This window comes from Catharus ustulatus, chromosome 4, assembly GCF_009819885.2.
Source record: "Catharus ustulatus isolate bCatUst1 chromosome 4, bCatUst1.pri.v2, whole genome shotgun sequence".
NCBI lineage: Eukaryota > Metazoa > Chordata > Aves > Passeriformes > Turdidae > Catharus > Catharus ustulatus.
This window is the reverse complement of record NC_046224.1, coordinates 6,958,724-6,980,957: the sequence shown is the minus strand read 5'-3', so window position 1 is coordinate 6,980,957 and position 22,234 is coordinate 6,958,724. Positions and strand designations below refer to the sequence as shown.

The window sequence follows — 22,234 nt, the reverse complement described above, 5'->3', positions numbered from 1 at the left end:
CTCCCAGCAATAGTTCTGGTTTGTACAACAGTGCCAAGTGTTGATATTTATATAACTCAGTAATGGTTATGATTGTTATTGTGAAAATATTATTTCAGTGTGGCTGTGCCATCACCCAAGGAATCCTCTTGCACATGTGGCTTCAAGAAGAGTCTCAGGGAAGAGATGGTCTTTCAGGACCCTCAAATGAAAAGTTTAGTCTGGAATAGGCTCAGAAAAAAATATTTTCTGGGCTTCTTCCTCCAATTTGGAAAAGGAAAACCATGGCCAGGACCAAGCACAAAACCACAGACACCAACACTCTCAGCAGCACCAAATCCCTTAACACCACCTTGTCCCTTTTAGAGTGGCCACAGCACAGGAATGGGAAAGGACTGGCTGAGACTCCTGTGAAGCCCATTAAAAGTGATGTGAGCTCAAGTACTGACTTAGAAATAAAAATTAATATATGGGGATTTCCTGAAAAACTTAACCAATACTAACTCCTTCACAACTGTATTGCTACTGGAAGTGCTTTAGTTTGCCAGTTAAAAGAGATTCTGCTTTCTCCTGTTATTTTGAGGGTTTTTTTTTAATTCCTCCATGCTTCAGCATGGTAGTTTCCACCCAGAGGAGTGCAGATCCTTGGGAAACTGTGGGCTGCACAGGGTCTGTACAGGATAAGTAAAAAAGTAAATCCATCATTCAGGAGTTTCAAATTAAATTGCTGTGGAGGAGCTGGCTCTGCTACTGGAAAAAAATTAAGTACCTGCCTATTCAAATGGCTGAAAACCATTATTTTAAAGCCTTTTCCAGAATAAGCTCTTGGGCTTATGATTTTTTATTTTCCTAAAAACAAGGTACAAATCACCCACAGCAGTCAGAGCACTGATTCCCCCACCAAAACCCCTCCTTTTGCTCCATTTCCATATATTTCATGTCCTTGGCTATGTGTCCCTGCTTTCTCACCCACACAGCATCCATGTGCTCCTGAAATCTACCACTCAGTTAACCAAAATTTACATGGGGAATAAATGGATTTAATAAATTAAGATAAAATCTGGATTGTCACCAGAAATTATTGCCAAATCAAGTGCTCTTTTCAGGATTATCCCACTCTAAAAATGCTTTTTTTTTTCCTCCTGCCATGTTCCCTGTAAATCACTGCATGCCATAGGAACACTTCCAGCTACAGAGTATGAGTGAGGAATGTCCAAAATATTCTCCAAGTACCCAAGGGTGTCTATAAGAAGAACCCTGCACTCAATTCTGCATAGTAAAACAGAGATTCCACAAGAAAAGGACCCATACAGGCAGAATATTAAAGAAACACTATATATATATATGTGTCTCAATATACATAATATATTCAATATATTATTGAAAAATATATTGAGAAATAAAACCACAAGTAAATAGAAGTTAAACAAGTTCCCAGACAAATGAACATAATAGAGTATTATTTTGGAAGGAGTATATGGGATGCTTTAGCAGTTCTAGTGTAGAAGCAGGAGGCTCCCACAAAGCCTGGCTACCTCTCTAACCACAAGTCCAATCCAGCTATCAAGATCTGTGTAGCATCAACAGATAAAATAAGGCAGCCCACTTGCTGCAGTGGGTCAGACCAGGTCAGTGACTTCCTCCCTTCAGAATCAAACACAGTTTAAAGCTGCTGAAACACAAAGTGTAGTCCAAAATGAGCCTGAACTTTTATGCAGTTTGGGTACCATTTTTTTTCTTAAGAAAGGCTTCTTGATTTTTCACGAGAGAGTCTTAAAGAGGTTTCCAAGATGGTTCAAGGCCCAGATCAGCCCTGAGCTGAGTGCTCCCTCTCAGGACTGACATTTCTTGTTTGTGGATCAGGACTGGGAGGACTGTGATGGATTACCTGTGACCAGAGAACAGTCATCTCCCACATGGATGCTGTGGGCATAATCATGACAGTGGAAATTATATAGCTGACTAATAAAACCCATGAGGTTTATATCCATATCCTATATGGATAGGGGATATCAGTGGGATCCAGATCACTGTCCTGTGCAGATCCTTTAAAAAGTGCCACTCAAGTGTGTTTGAGATACAGATGTGACTGTCAGCACAGGATCACCTCTCCAAAGCTTTTAACATTTCCCTGTGTGTAAACTGATGCAAAGCACAACCCTTTACACTTATTGGCATCCTCTTTCTGTTATTTACTAAATCCTCCCCAAGCCATCCCACTAATAAGTTTACCTGTATCAGCTACTCTAGGAGTATATACAGCACTAAAATAAAACAAATCTAATTATGTTAAAATAAAATGGTGTAGGTGTTCCAGCTTGAAGTCATTTCATACTCAGCTATGGGGAAAGAAATACAGTGAAAGACTGCCAGAAATACTGACATCAATCTTCCATTTCAAGAGCAATTCAGAGTGATTCCAAATATAGTTAGTCCTATTAAGAAAACAGCTCTTGGGTAAGAGTGCAAACTACGTCATCATAAGAAAGAAAATCAGAAACATATGCTTCTAATGGTAGGAGGAATTTTAAACAAAGTCAGCAATTCAGTGTTCTAATAGTAAAAATCACAGAAAAGATGGGAGAAAATCTCTGTGTGCCAACTCAGTCCTTTCAGGGTGAAGTTTGGTGATGAACTGGTCTGGTCTTTCAGTTTCTCAAAGGAAAAACAACTGAATGACACCAGCAGGAGCAAGGACCCTAGGTAAGACACAGACCGTGCTTCCCACCCTCTCACAGGAGCAGTGTTTGGATCCCCTTGTTCCAGTTCTGTGGCTACATGGAGGGAGGAGAGGGGACATGGCCAGTCCCTGGCAGATTCTCTCTCTGCAGGCTGAAGTTTGGCCTCAGCCACAGCAGCAGCACCACAGAACAGCACAGAACAGCACAGAACACCCACTGTCCCCAGTCATAACCCAGAAATGGCACAGAGCTCTCGGTGGGAAAGCCAAGACCCTGTGTGGGCTCAGCCAAGCCTGAGTAAGGAGGACATGAAAAGGAGCAGCCACCTTTGGAACAGTAAATCCATCTGGACCATGACCCTTTTCTCAGATGTATCAATCCAGGAGCACTGAGGAAGGGGAAAGGAGGCTCTGCAGAACCTCTGCTGTGTGTAAAGCCCTGAGTCCACACTGCACAACCACACAAGACAAAGCCCTGCAATCCACATGGGTGACCTCAGCTAGGCTTTCTTTCCCTTTTTGCTTTGGGCCAAGATTCTCCAGGGATCTTTGAGGAGTCATGTAACCAAGTTCAACGACTTTGAATTTTCCTATTGACCAGAATAGCACTAGATCATGTTACCCATGTCTATTAGTTAATGAATGCTCATTTACCCAGGCTGGGGCTGCATGGCCTGGACGTGTGTGCTGGACACCATAAATGGCAAGGATGATGCCTTCAAGACATAAACACTGTGGGACATCCAGGAGTTTCACTCAACAGCAATTTTCTCAGGAGCACACAAAAAAATGGAGAAGGAAAAGTTTCAAACTTCACAAAACTTTTCAGCTTCCCTCCCACCACCACTCTGGTAGCAAATATAGGTCAGCCAGCCATTACTATTGCTGTGACATAGAAAGGGGAGAGCTGGCATTTCTATATAAATGCCAATAAAAGCTGCATCTTTTTGGATCATGTCATATGCACTTATTTGTTGTGGCTTGCATAACAGAGCATATATAAAACCATGAGAAAGTCCTTTCCTCTTTGTTTTCAGTTAGAAATCCCCCATTATCTTCTTTAAGAGCAAAGCTGTGAGCAGCCACTGTTTTCTCTTCTAATTATCAAGTTTACAGCAGACATGGGAGTGACCAGATTGCTTCAGTCTGGAGAGATGCTTCTTGACAAAATGTATTATGCCAAATGCTGCTGCTGCTTGGGAATTCTTCTGCTTTTGGTGGAGGGAGAAAAAAAAAAAATATCTGAGAAACAACCCCACACCGATGTGGACTTTTCAAACCAATATTTCAGCATGATTGCACTCAAAACCCAGTCCAAGGGCTGAATCCATTCCAGTGGGCTGCAGGGAATGGCTGCTTAGCTGAGGCTGCTAAGATATGTGTGTGTAAGTCCAAAAAGGTCTCACTTTAATCCCTGGCGCGTCAGCCAAGACAGGAGATATCACAAAGGTATGAAGGTATTTGAAGCAGGTTGTTATTTTATTTGGTGGGAAACAGACACATTATATATAGAAATTTGGACTAATCTCAGAAGGAGACATTGCTGGTGTGCAGAAATGTATCTGGCATAGCTCACTGCTGCTTATTTGTCAGTTGGTTTTTTTGGTACAATGTAGACCTGTAATATGTACTAGATTATTTGCAAATCTTCCTACCAATATCCCATCTCAAAGTTTTTGAACAAACTTTGAAGAAAAAGAAATAAATCCTGCTATTTATATGTTTAAGTGCCTTCAAAGAAGAACCTATTAACCCTAAGAAGGCTTGAATTAACCTATGTCTACTTTCCCAGACAAAAAAAATTAAGGGGTAAGTCAAGGAGGCAAAAGCATTCCTGTTTAAAGTAATACTCCATAATTTTCATTTGATAAAATAGCTGGCAGAGTAAAAGCTGGCTGTCACCTATCCTTAGGGAAATGATTTCATAGTCCACTTACTGATACAAATTGTCAGTATTAAAACTAATCCAAAGGTTTCTGCACTTAGAGAGATTTAAGACCTGGGCAAGGTGCCTCTTATAACCAGAGACATAGAAACATGGATGCAAGCAAGGAAAATGTTAAGTTTTATTTTGAAAACTGGTTTGACTGATAGGCTTAAAGTCCTATAGTTGCAGAAGGACAACCCTTTACCAGGGACACTCTTAATTCAGGAGAAAAAGATTTATTCTGCTTAAGTCAGTGCCTTATGAACGTAAGATACAGTTCAAAAAATTAGAATTTCTGATTTTAAAAATATAATCAGTGTTTAATTTGGAACAAAATTATCATCAGCATTTCCTTAGTCAAACTGATCACCAGGGCAGCCCCCAGACTAAATGAGTGTTTCGTATGTCTGCCTTTGTTGAAAGATAAATTCTGTGCATAAAGTTTTTTGGGTTTTTACCTTTTTTTCCCTTAAAAACTCTTACTGAGCATGAACAAGTAAGCATTATAAGAAAAAAATCAATATGTATCATAGTTGACAGGTGCAGACTTAGTTGGTCAAATAACAATTAATTTATGCAGCTGTCAGTTCAGGATATTTTGGATATATTCCAAACACAGAGGCTGCTGTCAGGTTTAACCTGAACGTGGGATAGAATACAAATATTTCCTCATTTTGGTCAGAATCAGCTCCTTTCTGCCAAACTCGGGTTTAAGACACCTAGAACTGTCACCTTAATGAAACACAAAATTTAATTGTGATTTATCTTCTATAAATGGAAACAGAGGTATAAGTTGCCAATGAAGTTGTTTTAAATTCACACTGGAGTCTAAGGAAAACCTGCCCACTGATAATATTACTGTCTAATTTCACATAGTGAAGGCCAAAAATACACAACTTGTGTTTACAAAGCATTTTAATATGCAACTAAGAGCAAAAAACTGCTTTGGACAAGGAGTACTCAAGAAAACTGTCATTTCTGATAAGATTTCTGTTTTTACCTTCTTGAACTGACGCTTTTGGAATACTTGTTTATCCTCTCTGTACATTCTGATCTACTTAGAAATGCATATTTGATGATTTCCATAGCAAGTGAGGTTCAAGCTTAGATGCAGCTGTGTACCTGGGGGATGCTTCCAGCTGGCCAGATGATTTTTACCTTGCATTTACTTGCTCTCTTTATGCAGTGCTTCACAAATATAGCTCTACTTCAGCACTCCAATAGCCCAGTGCTTTATGAGTTACTGATGTGGATTTTAATAGTGTGAAAGTAAGATAAAGGATTATCCATCGAGCTGCTTGGACTCTGCATCTAAAAACTTACCCATCACCAAAACATGGTCACCCTGAGGTTAGAAACTAACTGGTTCCAAACAGCACAACAGCTTATTACAAAACATTGAGTTCTTCCAGTTCATGTTTCAAGACAGAAGTAGAGAATAGAGGCAAAACAAGGACATCTTCACTTTTCTAATGTCAGGAGATGTTTAAACAGCTTTTGTACTTCTTCCAAATGAAGAAATTACTTCCATAGAAAAAAAACCCCAAACCCTTGTTTTTGGACCAAACATTCCAGATTACCTATAAAGAATCTTGGGAGAAAAAAACAGAAAAAGAGGTACTTTGCCTACTGAAGCCACCTAGGAGTACATTGAGTACATCCTTAGCTGCTTTTGTGCACCAAGATATCCTTGAAGTTTTGAACTGCAAGTACTGGAGAAAATGCTGTCCCTAGCACCAAAGCCATGTGCTTACAAATTAGGTAACTCTTAGGTTTAAATATGTGGGTGTAACAGACCTTATGAATTCAGATTTAAAGCTGAGTCAAACTTTTAGATCTTATTAAAAAGGCTTTATGCATCTTAACAAGGCTCTCCTTCTAGGCAGCAGTAAAAGGCAATATAATCAGACACTTGTATGACTGAAACACAGTTATAACCATGAGAATTACATGCTGGAAAACAGGTCACATATTCTCATTCTTCAGCTAGGAGCTCTGAGAGGACCCTGGCTTTGTTATTCCACCTGTGCAAAAGACAGGCTCCCCAGGGAAGTGGTCACAACACCAGTCCTGCCAAAGTTCAGGAAGCATTTAGACAATGCTCTCAGGCACATGCTGTGACTCTTGGGGTGTCCTGGACAGAGCCAGGAGTTCGACTCAATGATCCTTGTGGTTCCCTTCCAAGTCAGCATATTCTGTGATTCTGTGTGGCACAAAAGCAGACACCACCTAAGGCTGACATTCTGAACTAAAACTCATTCTGCTAATTTGGACCCTTCTTAGAACTCTTTGAGGACAGCTATTATTTTCTTGAATTATTTTGGAAGTTGGAGCACTGAGTGACAATGTGCTTCCCTGTCCTCCTAACATGGACATGGCATTTTTTGAGATGAGTCAAGGTATGGGGTGACCTTGGACCACAATAGTTATGCCAGGGAGATCTGGTAAACCACCACCACCCAGGAGAGAGGGCAGCTGTGTCACCATCCAGCAATTACAGTGAAGTGACTTATCAGCTGTAACCTCCCTGGAGGAGCAGAGCTGGGTGTGCAGGGTGTCAGGCTCAGACACAGAAACACCACACACCATCCCTGAAGCCTGACCCAGCACACTGCATGTGAATGGAACTGTGCATGACCAGAGAAGATATAAAGGATTCTGTGATTATCACTTCAGAAGGGATTTTTCTCTTTCATTTAATGTATTTTAAGGATTTTTTTAAGAGGCCCTGATCAGTTCCCCTACATCTGCTTACATCTAATCTAGCACGAAATGCAACCTAGGCAGTCCTGGCTCCAAGTCTTCCCCTGCAAAGTTTCCAGCATTTAGTGATGATGAATGGTGTCAGCTTTGTTTCAGGTTTCACTTTTTTTTCACTGGGATGAATTCTTTGCGGCAAAACTATTTGCTTAACACTGAGCCAACTGCGAGTGCCAAGGCAGAGCTGCCCTGTGCCATATCCACATAGAGAGGGTCAGATTCCCTTTCTCCTGAAACCTGAGAAGGGCAATTCATCCAGTCTGCTTCTCCTTGATCCAGGAGATGATCTCATGGTTTAGGCTGATGTCAGCCTCCAGGCATGCCCAACTGTCCCCCTACCCTGAGTTTTGTGGAGCCTGGCTCCTTTCCAGCCTGCCTGCCTCCCTAGCAGGGATTTCTGCAGAAGTGCACAGCTCTAAAGGGGGCTCCACAGGCACTGGGGTCCCTCCAGGCATCCAGATCAGCCCAAAAGATGCATGGAGGCAATGATGAAGCAAATCCATGCATGATGCCAACAAATATATTCTTGGGAGGGTCTTACCCTGGCACCCCTGACATCAGCATCATTGATGGTACCCCTGGGTATCTCAGCCTAGCTGGTGGCTGCGTGTCTGAGCAGCCTGAGCCATCCTTGGGGATGCAGAGCCCCACTAAGGAGCATGTCCTGGATTTGCAGTTGGATTTGGCAGAGCTTGGAGCATGGCAGCACAGGGAGAGCAGAGTCAGCCTTCTGTCACCCCAGCACAACTGCAGTGGCATGAGCAAGCCAGGTTTTAACAAGTAAATCTACATAAAAGCTTTCTCAGAGAGTGATTACTTAATATAACAACCAGCTGTCTCTTCAATCTTGCTGAGGCAGCTGATCTTCTCACCATTATTCACAGAGGAAAAAAAACAGGGAAAAAATTTAAAAAGCAGCAAGCCTGTTTTGTCTGTAGAGTAAGCAGAGCACCAGAAAAATTATGATATCTGACAGAGATGTCAAGTGCTTTTTTTTTGTTTTTTCATTTCCTAACCATCTATCCATTTCTTGAAAGAAAAAAAAGAGCTCTTACTGCTGGGGTGCAAAGAAGTAATTATTCATTAACCCCTTAAAGGTCAATCTCACAGCTTTTTGTACATCAGCTACACAATCTAATTGCCATCATGTTTATGTTAGCACTTATCAACAAGAGGATCTGAATGTCTCCTCTTTAGCTCAGCTGGCCCTGTACTCTGCTGTGTAATCTTAGACAGAAAAACAATTACCATAGGAGAGCATCAGTGGGCACCAGCAGAGCCTCCAGACTGGGAGACTGGAGTATGGGCCCACCCAGGTCTGCAAGGGCTGTGTTTCTTGACCCACAGACAATCATGGCTTGAATAGATGGGTCTGTCCCACAAAGTCATTCAGGAACATTCATCTGAATTAATTTAATGCCTGAATTTATGTTAGGGCACATTAAACTTCTGCATGGCCAATTTTATTCGGAATTAATGTAGCCTTTGATTCTGAGTTAAATTGCACAGAAGAGTTTAATAAGAGGTAACTAATGGGTTTCAAAACTAAATTTGGATTTGTCTTCCTGGAGGCTGTTGGGTCAGCTCCGGAGGGATGGGGCATTAACAGAGATAAGAATCTGGGACAGAGAGGTTTTACAGGGAGTTTGTCAGTGGGCTGCTGAAAAGGAGCAAAGAGGTACAATCTTTTTAATTATCCCTGCAGCCTTCATGTGAATCTTGAGAAGAGGTGATTCTTCCACATTTGTTATCTTAAACATGAAGAACAGCACTGCCTCCTGGCATGGAGCAAGGGGCTCCTTTGACCATCACCTGATTTATGGGAGAGCAGGAGCTCCCACACTTCCACCCACATTAGGAAAACTTTTCATTGTTGTTTTTTGTTTAGTTTTATTTTGGGCATTGCCCTGACCTTGCAGGCTTTGCAGGAGGACACCTCCCCTCCTCTGTCCCTGCTCTTTATCCCAGCAGCAGCTCCTGGTTGTAGGTGCAGGCATATAAGGAGTGAGGCAGTGTCTGGGCATGAATCACTGCCTGAGCATCCTGTCTCCTGAGGAAACAGGGATAGAAAGCACTGGCAGAAGTTTAGCTGACCTGCTGGGAACAGTTCACTCTGTTTAACAGGAAAAATGGCCTCAGACCTCAGTAAGGCATAGATTTGATTTGTAATAAGGAATTTAATGATGCCTCTTCCAGAGGATCTAAGATAGTAAAGAGGTGGGAGAGAAGGTAAGAGATACCTAAATAGGTTAGAAATTATTTTTTAAATCCCTGTTCAGCAGAAACTAGCTAAAGCAGAGTATGATTTGCTAGCTAGACAGTATTGCTTAACAAGACACATGTGCACATTACTGCCATTAAGCAATCAATAAACCTGGGTGCAGGGCTACACACAATTTATTGTTCCTCCCCTTGCTTTGCTCTGACTCAGCACTGAGTACAGTTGGGCAGGTATTATCCAGGCAGCAGAGAATTTCTTGTGACAATGGTATAACCAAACAAAACAAAAAACCAACCCCACAAGCAAATCAGGCATGTTTTTCTCTATCTGACTTATAAGCTTGTTTCTTTCTCTTTAACTAGAACCTCAGACTGCTGCTTCTCTGCAGTCCAACTCTTCACACCATGCACTGCCTTCAAGAACCTGTCTAGCAGATGATTCCTTTTTCAGCGTGTTCACACCTGCACAATTACCATAAGTGGAAGAAATTTCCTGTATTCTACAGCAGACAATTCTGTCTCTGCTCAAAACCAGAGCATGGCTGCTTTCAGAGCAGGTTATGAAACTCGCCACACGTCAGTTCAGAAAAAGGCTGTGTCACACAGAGGTGGCTGTGTCACACAAAGGTGGCTGTGTCACACAGAGGTGGCTGTGTGCTGTTGTTCCCCTCAGGCACTTAATGGAGCTGTGACAGTCCAGTTCTAGACATCCCATTTTCTTCCTCAAATAGATTCTAAGCCATCCTAAGCATGTTTTTCACGTCTCAATGTCTTAATTGAAGATAATAAGAAAACTCCCCTCTTGATGTGCTACCAAACACAGGTGCCCAGTGGGACCCTCACCCTTCTCTGAAACACCCAAGCGAGGGGAGCTCAGCCTCCTCACCAATTTCAGTGAGCTAATTACTGCCTGAAATTAGGCACATGCTTAAATGCTTTGTCAGGCCCAGGCTCCTGAGGTGCAGACTCAGTCTCTCCCAGCACATCACTCGACAGCGAGCTCCTTCCCACTCTGTCCCCACCCCTCCGAGTCTTGGGGAACGTTGCCATGGATTTCCACGGGACACAAGAGTCCATATTGGAAGAACGCTGTTAAGGTTGCTAGGCGTAAATATTGACTTAACGGCTCTTCCGCCTTTTTTCTTTTTTAAGAACAGATTTGTTGGCCATGGCTGGAAAAATAGAATTATGGAGTATGCATGATTCACTCTGGCACTCACACAAACATGCAGATCAGTTGGCTGGCAGCTCGGCTCCTCTGCTCGCAGAGCATCGCTCCCAAAATGTGTCATTTCGTTCTGGCAGCAAGAGTGTCCAAGCCCCCAGACAGGGAGATAAAATCTTTACCTCTCATGTACCTCACATGGGAGTCACCGACCTCATGCTGCACAGAATTTTCATTAATACTCCCAACAGCTTTTTAGTCCAGACACACAGAAGGACTGACAGAAGTTTTGGTTTCACACTAAGAGCCCGGCCCAGAAACCTCCCCTCTCACATCCACTGTCCTGGGTCTGCTGACACAAGAGAGGACAGGAGAGCAACTGCAGGTACAGCTGTTTATTCAAAAGTTTTTTCAATAAGGGCTGTTTCACAGCCAATAAATATTGAGACAGACAATAACTCTTGTGAGAGAAGGAACGCAGCAGGAGTGAGAAGAGACCCAAAGCTTTTGGTCACTGAATTCATGTTTTCATCACCAGTACTCCATGCTCAGACTTTTAATCCTGACTGCAAAAAATGCTCCTTGAAACATTACTTCAACACACAGCATCATTCAAACTCTCTCCCACGTTGTTTCTGCAGATCTGAATGCTTTGGCAGGACTGGCAGGGGGCTGAACCTTCACCAGAGATGCCTGAGGGTACAAAGTGTATGGGACACTGAGCATTGATCCTGGACATCCAGCACAATCCCTGACTGCTTCTAAAAGCCTGCTCACCACACACAGGGGCATGAACAGCTCACCTGAGAGCTGGCAGACACTGCAGGCAGTATATTCGGGATTTCCTACCAGACCTCACTCAATTTGATATACAACTGGGAGAACTCAAGAAGAGTTCTTGCATTTCACAACACTTGGCAGAGCTCTGCCAGAAAGCACAGAGCTTGTCAGGAGGAAAACAAAACTCTAATGATTGAAGATAGGAAAAGAAAGTCCAGTGTAAGACAAGGGATCCTTCTCTGAAGGATTTTAAGGAGTTTGTCTGCATTTCAGCCAGGCAGGGTGTCTTTGGGACTTTTATCCCATCAGAGTTTAAGCACCCTCAAAAGCCATAATGCAAAACCAGACAGGGAGACTAGGATCAACACACGTGCATGTTTCTATTTGCTTTGCATCCATCCTCTGTGCCTCTGCACCTTCCCCTCGGGGAACAGGGACCAGCTGCTCCTGCCAGGCATCCTCTGTGCACATCCCCCAGATGAGGTGGTTCAGTGCAGGGTACATTTAAGGCTCTGGCACCTCACAGCTCTGCAGGGAAGCCCAGGGCTCTGGGCTCCCACCTATTCATTAGGCATCACAAGAACTAGCCATTCCCACTCAGTGTTAAGCTACAAGAAACAAAAGCAAGGGCACTTAGATGGAGCTTAGCAACAGCTGCTCAGGAACCATTCAACCGCTCTCAAATCTATTTTTACTGATAGCTTTTGAAGCAGAGAATTCATTGAACAGAGGAACAGGTTGATATCCCTTCTCCTCAACTGTAGGCAGAATTCAGTTTGTTATTTTCTAATTGTTTCCTTGGTGGCACATACAAATTCAATATTGCATCTGCATGCAAGGATATCTATTTTCAGAATAAAGACAATGACAGGCAAAGTTTGTGTTAGCAACAGCTAAGTAGAAGACACCAGAAGATAAAAAAGGACATTCTCTTTTAAGGTCCTAACGTGCATAGGACAAGAGTTTGAGTAGATCTAATTGCATTAAATTAAGGATTTTTCTGCCCTCTCACTCTCCTGCCCTTGCAGCTGGAATAGCACAGCCTGGGTGCTGCCTCCTGTTTTCTCAGGAAAGTGTTTGCAGGGAACAGAAACATTTCACAATGCAGAAGCAAGAAATAACCTAAATTATTTCTGCTCTACAAGCTTGGGATCAAGGCAGATGCAAGTCAGTTCTTACTACACATGGATATTGCAGTTCTCACAACCCACACAAGTACCTGGGGACAAACCCATCAACACAAAGACTTTCAAGCTGGGTTATTGGCCATTATTGCCTGGCTACAGAAATGGCAATGGTTCAGTTTTATGACAGGTTCTCAATAGCACTACACAGCAACACAGCATGCTGCATTTATCACTGGGTTTATGCTGTACTGACCCAAGGTGGGCTCAGCAATAGGAAGGCACTGCCACAAACAGTTGGAGCTGTTTGGAGCCCCCTTTGTGTCTCTCCACTGACAAGGATCCCTCCTGCCTACTGAGATGTCTGAATTTGCCCTTGAACCAGCTCCTTTGACTTAGGCTGTCGGAGCTCTTCACCCAGTTGGTTTTTGGGATCTGTTTGGTCATGTGGTGCCCAGATGATCAGGCATCAGCTCTGACATGACCAAGCACTTGGGCAAGGAGTCCCACTTGGGACAGAAGTGCAGCAGGAATAAGAGTGTCCCAGTCCAACGCAGAGTAGTTCTGTATAACTGTGCTACCTTTAGTCAATGAGAAGAGAAGGTACTTTTAGGAGTTTGAAACACACTACATGAACCAATCCTAAAGTAACCAATCTCTTTCTATATCCCAGAATGAATGTCAATGGTGAAAAGTTCAGATCCAAATGTCTCAAGTCAGGTGAGATGAATCCAAATTTCAGGGCATAAGATGAGGAAGAGGTAAAGTCTTTAATAACTACAATGAATTCATAGCAATTGTGAAATTCCTTTTTCTTATCCATGTGTTCCAGACAAAGTAAGGACAAAAAAAATCCCTCTTCCAGAAGTACAGAGGTACCACTCCTCTGCATGGCACAGGTTAACACCATCTCCTATGACAATCCATAGCATGCCATCATTTTAGAGCAATTAGCAAACAGACTGTTTTAAGCATTTAAAAATCATAGCCCTACTCCTGCTCTCCTCAAAGCCTGTGTCACAACTGCTGATATTCTTAGTGGATAAAATCTTTTTGAGGCATTGTAGACTTCCTCTAGCCTAAGTCCTCTTCTTTCCCATTTTGCATTTATCTGGCTGCATTAATATGAAAGAAAAGAAGAGCATTTCTTCAAACATTTTCAGTACCATTTGAATTTGCATGATCTTGTCTGCCTGTGATGGGCTGAACAATTTTTCAGTCACAATTGTCAATGACTGTTCCTCAAATGCAAGGGTCTAACGAAGCAAAGAGGCAGAAATGAAGGTCTGGTACTCACTTTCTCAGCACTGCGATTTCATTCTCTATGCTGCTTTCCTTTCCCTTCAGTGCCTTCTTGGGAATGCATTTGACTGCAAAGAGTTTCCCACTCGCTCTCTCTTCAGCCAAAACAACTTCAGAGAATGCACCCCTGAAAGAAAAGAAGAAAAACCCTGGTTTAAAGTGGTGCTTTTTCTTTGAAACCTGTTAGCTGAAACACAACCATTGAATTATAGTTCTTCTGGTGTCCTTTGGAAGCTGCTCTTGTTAAACACAGAAATGACAATACAAACATCTTTCTTTGCCTTTACAAACATATGGAGACATTTACACTCATGCAAAACATTAAAGGCTTACCAAACACAACAATTTTAATAAAGAACCATAGTCCAGCAGAGATATGAGCAAAGAATGAGAAAGCACCATTTCTGCACACAGGGACATGGACCATAGTCTGGCTGCTGATTTTGTGGATTATGTGCTTTTCCCCTTTTGGAGATTTTTGGGGATTAAATTCACAAAGCAGCACAAAGTCCCCAGGACTAAGTGACACACCAGTGCCAGGAGTGCTCCTGGTTCCTCAGTCACCACAAGAGGTCAGGGCCTCCACTCTGGTCCTTCCTGGGCTGCCCAGAGCTTCTCCTCACCATTGGATCAACCCTGACTCAGACTGCATCAGAATTTCTCTATGTATACAGAGTTATTCCACAACACAAACTGATGTGTGTAACCACTAAAGCCAAATAATTGGATTGAATCACAAGTCTAAACATTGGCCTTAGTAGCAGCCTCCCTATGGTTACCTCAGAGAGGGTTACAAAAATAAAGAAACATCATCACAGCAGCTGGTCACCAATTGCCAAGAATGGGCAGTGCCTCTCCCTCATTAGGTTATTTCACAACAGTTTATTATTTATTGCACGTCAGTGCTTCCTCCCAAGCCTACCCAACCAAGAAGAGGCCAGGAAAATGCTACAGTCAGTGCTATACATACAATTTTTGGTTCCCAGATTTTTTTAGCACTTGAGCATCAGTCAGACTCTGCTACTCTGGAAAGACTTTGCAGTGGTATATTAAGACCATCCTTGTATTCTGGAACTTTTTACTGGTTTAGCAGCAAGAGAGATCCAGGCAAGAGAGAGCATTGACCTGATGAGGAACAGCAAATCATTGTTCCTATTCACCAAACCTCCTCCTGAAGCACCCACTTTGTCCAAGTGATATCAGATCCAAGGACTTGTCTAACCCAATGACAACTGAAGGATCAGGTTGAGCAACCTGGTCTTGTAGAGGGTGTCCCCTGTCCATGGAACTATATGATCCCTAAAGCTCCTGCCAGCCCAAACCATTCTTTAATTCTCTGATCCACCAGCTGAAGGTTTGTGTCTTATTTATAAGAAATAAAAATCACCTTTCCTTTATTATTTCCCCTCATCAGTAGATTATTCTGCTCTCCTACACAGCTCACTCTGATAAATGCTCAGGAGGGTGCTGAGCAAACCCTACCATGCTCTAACCCATTCTTAAAAGTTTAGTGTTTGATCACAGCTTCATCTGGCCACCACCAACTTTCTCTGGCTTTCATCCCCCACAACTGCTGCTTATCTAGATGCTTTGTGGATAAACAAAAGAATTTCCTTTCCTGGACAGGCTCCTCATTTTTAAGTCATGCACTTGGATGACAAAACCAGGCTGCTGTAACCTCACCAACAGCTCCTGAGCTGCAAAGCAGCTACATGAATCACTAAGTGGATAAGCAAAAGGAAGAGGCTGCTGCTCTGGAAACAAAGTACCTGTTTACCCAGAAATGCCTTTGTAGCCAGCAGATAGGGAAGTAGTGATAGGAAGTTGATGAAAAAAGACTTTTGCATGCTGTTATACAACAGATGTTTGACAGCTTGTCCACGTGGGGCTGTGATCCTCTGAACCAAGAAATGTTTTGCCTCATGTTTACTAAAAAGGGCAAACTATGGCTACATTTATGCCCCTTGGAGAAGCAGAATGATTCCCTCTTTCCTGCTTTGTGTATAATCCACCCCAGCGTGTCAGAGCATCACAGGCTCCAATTTAGGGTGCACACAACCGATCCGAAGGGTTTGCACAAATAAGCCACCCAGAGTGTTTTTAACTGTGTTCTTTGCTTTCCTGTTATTGACAGTCCTAGTCATTCAATTTACCAAACAAGGTTTTCATCCTGACCCTCAGGCTTGGGATAGCCAGACCAGAACTGCAATAAAATCCTTTTGCTGACTGCCCTAAGACCTCTGGGTGCTTACCAGCTTTGGTTGCAGACCAGAGTGCTCAGAAACTCACAGGGCTGCTCCCAGCTGTATTTCATGAACCCCTTAAGTCCCATCTGCTTAAGCTTTCAGCACTGCACTTTGCTCCAGCTGTGTCTTGAACAGGCTCCTTGCCTTCTGTTGGAAGATGCAATATTCACACCAGTCGTTTACTGATCACACAGCTCTCCCAGTGTTTACAATATTATAAAAACACAGGGAGCTCCCATCCCAATCTGCATTTCATTGCTCATCTCAGACAACAAAACAGTGGAAAACCCTTTATTTCTCTCTGTGCAGTATAGTTAACTTTGTGAAGCATTTCTTTTTCAGCTGGCTCCATCATTTCACTGGATTTCTTCTTCCACTTATCAGGACAGACATGGTTTCCCTGGTTGGAAAGAGCCTCTGTGAATTTAAATGAAAATTTTTCGTGGAGCTCTGCAATACTCACGAAACCCAATTCCCTATCTCCTTAACAACCTTTCTCATTATAGCATGAAATAACCTGAAGCTCAGCTAAAGTGTTTGGTTCCATGTCAACCCCAGGCACGGACAGGGTGCTTTTTCACATTGATTTTTATGTGAGGCCATGGCATGAAATTGCTAATGCTGGGAAGAGCTGCTGGGCAATGGGAGGGGGAGAGCTGGGATGGATCTGCTGGGAAGGCAGGAGGGAGATGTGAGGAGGCAGAAGTGAGGCAGTCTGCTCTATCCTGTGCACTATATACACTCCTGTGCTCTCAGGGCAAGGGAGGGGGGCAAAGCAACAAGTCAATGCACAAAAGAAAGAGGAGTGAAGTGCTGGAAGGAAAGAGAAGGAAGGGAACAGATGCAGAGAGAGATCAGAGTGTTAAACAGAGGCTCAGCAATATGGAGCAAGAAGAAAGAAAGGGTGGGAGGGAGCACCAGCAAAGGAGAGGCAGCAAAGATACTCCTGGAGTCTGCTGGAGTCAGGGAAAAGTAAAAAATAATACTGAATAGATGGGCAAGCAATTATCATAATTTCAAACATGCAGCTAAATTCATCCACCCTTAATGAGACAGTCCAGCCTCCACTAAACCCCTCTTGACTCAGGCATGAAAAGGTAAATATCAGAGAGAAAGTCAGAAAGAGAAGGTTGCTCATTTTCTTTCTAAGAGCAATATATACTACAGCAAATCCCCACCTCCATAAAAAATTCCCCAGAACTACAAGCTCAGCAGGCTTGCTAAAGATTTTTTTCTCCCTGAAAGGAATTAATATTGCCTTTAAAATCACTATATTAATAAATAAAGCAATTTATCTCTAAGAATTAATTACAGTTGTTTATTGAGGTTTAAAATGTAATGGTGTACAAAGTTTTAGAAAGACGTTTGGGGTAGGAAAATATTGCATTTTACACCATCAACATGACTTTTATGAAAAGGCCATGGCTTCCATTAAACATCATTAAGCAGTGTTGTATGATAAAAAGGAAAAAAAAGCAAATATCACACTGTAATATAGACTTTTTTTTAATTGGGAAAAGAGTGTAACTAGTTAAAAATTATGATTGTAAATGTGTCTGCAATGGTTAGGATGTACCATTCCCTTCTGCTGGGAAGGAGGTAATTGCAACCTTTCCAAAATGCCCAGGGACAAAGTCTTCACCTCTCTGAAGAGAAGCTTCAAAATCCTTCAGGAATTTTCCCTGTCCTGCCTGCAGATGATAGCAAACAAGTAAAACTGTGTCATGGCTTTGAGGAAGTAGGACAGTGGTGGAAATGGGTAAGCAAGAAACTTCTGCAAAATGAAACCACTTTTAGCTGCCAAAATCCATGTGTGGCAACAACCTATTTCTGAAAGTTTTGACCATGTTATCATTTACCCTGGAGGAACTGATCTTTTCAAGCTTCTAATTAAGGCATGGAATAATTTAATTATTTAGATCATTTCCATATGAATTAGGAGCAATGTAAGAAAGAAAAAGAGGGTAAAGGACTTGATGAGTGTCTTTGAGATAATGGCAGATTCTAGAGAGTGCTTGGGGTGTTTTGACTCCTCACCCCTTTACAAACACCTGAATGATGCAGTATCCTATGAGATGCCAATCTTTCAAAGTTTTGATTAATTTAAATTATTTCTCATGCATTATTTTTCTTTTCTATAGATTTAAATATTAGAATTTCAAGATTAACATCGAAATATGAACATTATTCATACCCTATCAGACTGGATTTTCTATGAGAAAGCAGCAGCTGCAAGGCTAGGCAGATCGAAGTAGAATAAAGAACAAGTAAGTTTTTCCTTCTCCTGTTGGAACTATAATTTAATATGAATATTTAATTTCTGAAATACAATGAACAGGATATACTGTGACAGCAAATCTGTTCTCATTCAACAAAAAAATAGCTGTGACAAAAATACTGACAAAATTAAGACAAAGCTGATGGAGGGATAAAACTTCATTTTTTCCATTCAATCTCCATGTTGAGCAGTTTTGCACTGCATTAGCAGGTGCTCTGTCACACTAAGTCAACAGACACAGCCAGGAAACAGATTTCACATCTTCAGCCTGCATATAGCTGGTGTTCTTAATTATGATACAATTGGCTTCCCATGTGTACTTTGCCCTGGCCAAACCAGGGAAAACAAAAAGTGAACACTGAATATCTGAAAAATATACCATGTCCATCCAGCCTGAGACAGGAGACTGCCTGAACCAAAGGGACACCAGCCAAACTAAAGGTCATTTTTGTACTGTGGCATTGGCAACCACACTCAGTTTCTGCTCCTTGACTCTCCAAAGAAAGGTGACTTTGGACTGCACCACAGAGAGAGGGGGAAAAAAATCTTCATTAGCATTTTCACAGGTTCTTCCTGGGCCTCAAGGAGTTAACTGTGGCTGAGCTCAGGCTCTGTAACACACCAGAAACATTCAGGTCCTGCAGACCACTTTTCTACTAAACCATTTTTTGGCAAAACTCGTGTTCTCTCTTTCGTGTTTCTTTTAAATTTTCTGCTCACTTGTTTTTGTGAATACCTCCTCACTCTCCTCACACGTCATCCAGATGCATCCCAACACAAACCCAACTAAAGCTGGAAATAAAGATTTTCACTCCAAAGTCATGTCCATCAGTGTTCTGAGAGAGGCATAAAAATGAATTTACAATTTAACTTTCAATAGCTTGGTGATGTCTGAATGCAAAGTTAACAACACCAAAGTGTGGAGAGGGTTTTTAGCCAGCCAAGAGGAAAGGAGAAGGACTTTGGGTCTGTGCTACACATGGTACAGAAACCAAGTTCCCTACATACTCCTAAGAACGGAATATAAATTAATGGGAAAAGGTGACTAATCTGGTTGCAGCCATCTATGCTTTAGAGCACAAATACTTTTTCTAGCTATTTTCATTCATCAAGCACACAGATCCAACCCTGCAGCCCCTTCTATGGCAATGCTTCCTCTGCCTGGGCAAGAGCACAACAACTGGGTTTGCTGTATTAACACTGGTATTTTTAGCCTCCCTACTCATTTAATTTCCACTAAGGCTCCCAGCCACAACTGAAAATGCTGTTTCCTACCTTGGGGCCCCGTGAGTGCCTGCTCTAACAGCAGACATGGCCCTGCCCTGGGCAGTGTCTGACCCTGGTTCCCCTCTCCAGGGCTGATCCCGATCCTGCCCACAGTGATGATCCCATGGAGGTGCCTGATGAGGCTGGGGCTGCTATTAACCCATCACAGATGATGAACAGCACTTCCCTCTGTGCCAAAATGCTGTTGCTATACCTGATGGACACTCCAGCAGTTGCAAGGGGCACAGATGCTCTTTGCTGGGCATTCCTGCAGCAAGCAGCTCCTTTCTGGAGCACTGACACCTTTCTCTGTGCCCTGAGCCATTGCCCCATGCCATTCCCTCAGCATTTTGTCCAAGTTAGGAGGTATCTGAAAACCACTGGGGGCTTACAATGGGCAGCCACAGCATGAAAGGACCTTGGGAGTCACCATGCCCAGGGATGGGCAGCACATCCCCAACCCCAGACTTTTATTTCCAATCATTCTGCTGCTTCCCCTTTAAAAAAAAGTAACCCCATCAATACCCAGATGTCTGCTGGGCTTATAGCCATGACTATGAGAGAGCCACCCAAAAATGCCCCACTCCAGGCAGAGCTTCTTCTTTCACCTCCTTATAAACCAGTTTGGTTTCCACTTACCATTTCAGTATGCAACAGAATGAGCAGCACAAAGCTTTGATCTTGTGTAGCCACAAAGAGTTTCCCCATTTGTTTGGATTTAACTTCTATTTTTTGGGGGTACTATTATCTACAGTTACAACAGCTTAGTGTTTCAACAGTTTTTGTCACCAGAGTCAGCTGCAAGAATTTTAATTCCCATTTGAGACTTATAATTTCTTCTAGTTTAGCTGCTCAATATTTAATAATCTCAGGGAAAGAAACAAGAGCCCACCCACTAAAAGAACTAGGATTAAGATTGGAAATCCATGTCAGCTACTTAAAGGAAAGCTACTTAGAGGAAAGAGACTTCTATCAAGCCAGAAAACACCAATTTAAAGTAGCACATCATAAAGCATGAATTTATGACAGTGTAGTCAAGGTGGTTTCCTTCACAGCCCTGGACCCCCTTCACCAGAAGGCAACAACCCCCTTAGAGGGAAGCAATCATTTTCACTCAAGGAAAACGTCCCTGGAAATGATGTGAACCATTCAGTAGCTGGAATTAGTTCTTTACTCCAGGATGAATTCCAAGGTCACAGCAGGGCATGGCACACACCACCAGCACTTCCTGTCACTCCAGCTCACACACCAGCAGGGTGAAGGCACTAAAGCACACAAGCAAGGAGACTTCCAGGCAAGAAAAGCCATCAGGTGCAGAGCAGAACGAGGCATGCAGGCTTCAGTGCCATGAAACTTGGGTTCAAAGATGAATGAACCACACAAAGCACAGAAATTAAGCCAAAAAGGAAAGTTTCTGAAGAATCTCTTCCCCTTCTGAGATGAAGTGATTTGTTTGAGCTGCCTGGCGTATGCTAATTTAATAGGATGCTATGCAGTCTGTTCTGAGACAGTGATGCATGGATGCTAAAAAGGGAAACTGGCCCAGCTCAGATCCCCAGTCATGTTTGTTATTACACTCATCTTCTTTCCTCAACTGTTTGCTCCTTTCTGATTAATCCTGACCCCTGTTAGAAAGGGAATTATTGTCTTTAAAGGCCCATTACATTTACATTACATCCTCTGTGGCAGTCACAGTAAAGCTATCAAGAAAAACACAGAGTTTCTCTGTGCTGGGGTCTTCCTTCCATTATATGCTTCACAAATGAGCTGTTAAACAGGTTGTTTTCCCCACTGATGATCACTTTCTTTCCAAAGTGAATATTTAAGCACCTTTTTTTCCACTTTCATCTTATGAGTCAAAAGGAGCTCATAGTCTCCCAGGATTTATCTGATGGCAGCATTCTCACAAGAAATTAACCTTTTTTCTTCTAGTAATGACCTCAAACCTTTCCAGAGGCATAAGTGATCTCCATAATTTTTTTTTACCAAAGCATTTCCCTATTCTAACACTGACATATGCAGGATCTATTATTTCTGGAGATCTTATATATATAAAAAAGTAGGCGATATAAAGTAGATTACACCAATTTGAAAAAGCCTGATTCTTCTTCTTTCTCCCCATGGAAACTCAAGAAAAGTTTATGTTATCAATTACAGAATCAATTATGGAACAAGTAGATGATATTGTAGCAAAGCAAGGCAGACACTGTAGTTTTGATTCCAATAACTCCTACATTCCTTCTACAGAGGTCTGTAGTGAAGGACTAAAGATCAAATAATTTTGCAGCTGTGACTAATCCATGGGACACTCTCATTTAGCCAAGAGTTTCACCTGAAGGTGTCTGGAACTTCACAAATACAAGATGCAAAAGTCTGCACAGCACCTCATTCATTCAAGCGGCATTTCTATCTCTGCAAAATAAAGCCACAGTGTGAGTGCTGGTAGCCTTCCCCAGAGATCAGAGACAAATGATGGTATCACTTGAGCTGTGATTTTCAAACACCAA

The 22,234-nt window shown here is 42.4% G+C and overlaps 1 protein-coding gene across 3 annotated transcripts in view; it reads right to left on the bottom strand.

Annotated features, from left to right (window-relative positions):
• Positions 1–22,234, bottom strand: part of CAMK1D (calcium/calmodulin dependent protein kinase ID) — a 208,152-nt gene that overhangs the window by 103,343 nt on the left and 82,575 nt on the right. For all 3 annotated transcript variants that reach the window (XM_033057529.2, XM_033057530.2, XM_033057531.2), the window contains exon 2: positions 13,933–14,064. In XM_033057529.2, the coding sequence (XP_032913420.1) occupies positions 13,933–14,064 (132 nt within the window). The remainder of the gene's footprint in view (positions 1–13,932; positions 14,065–22,234) is intronic.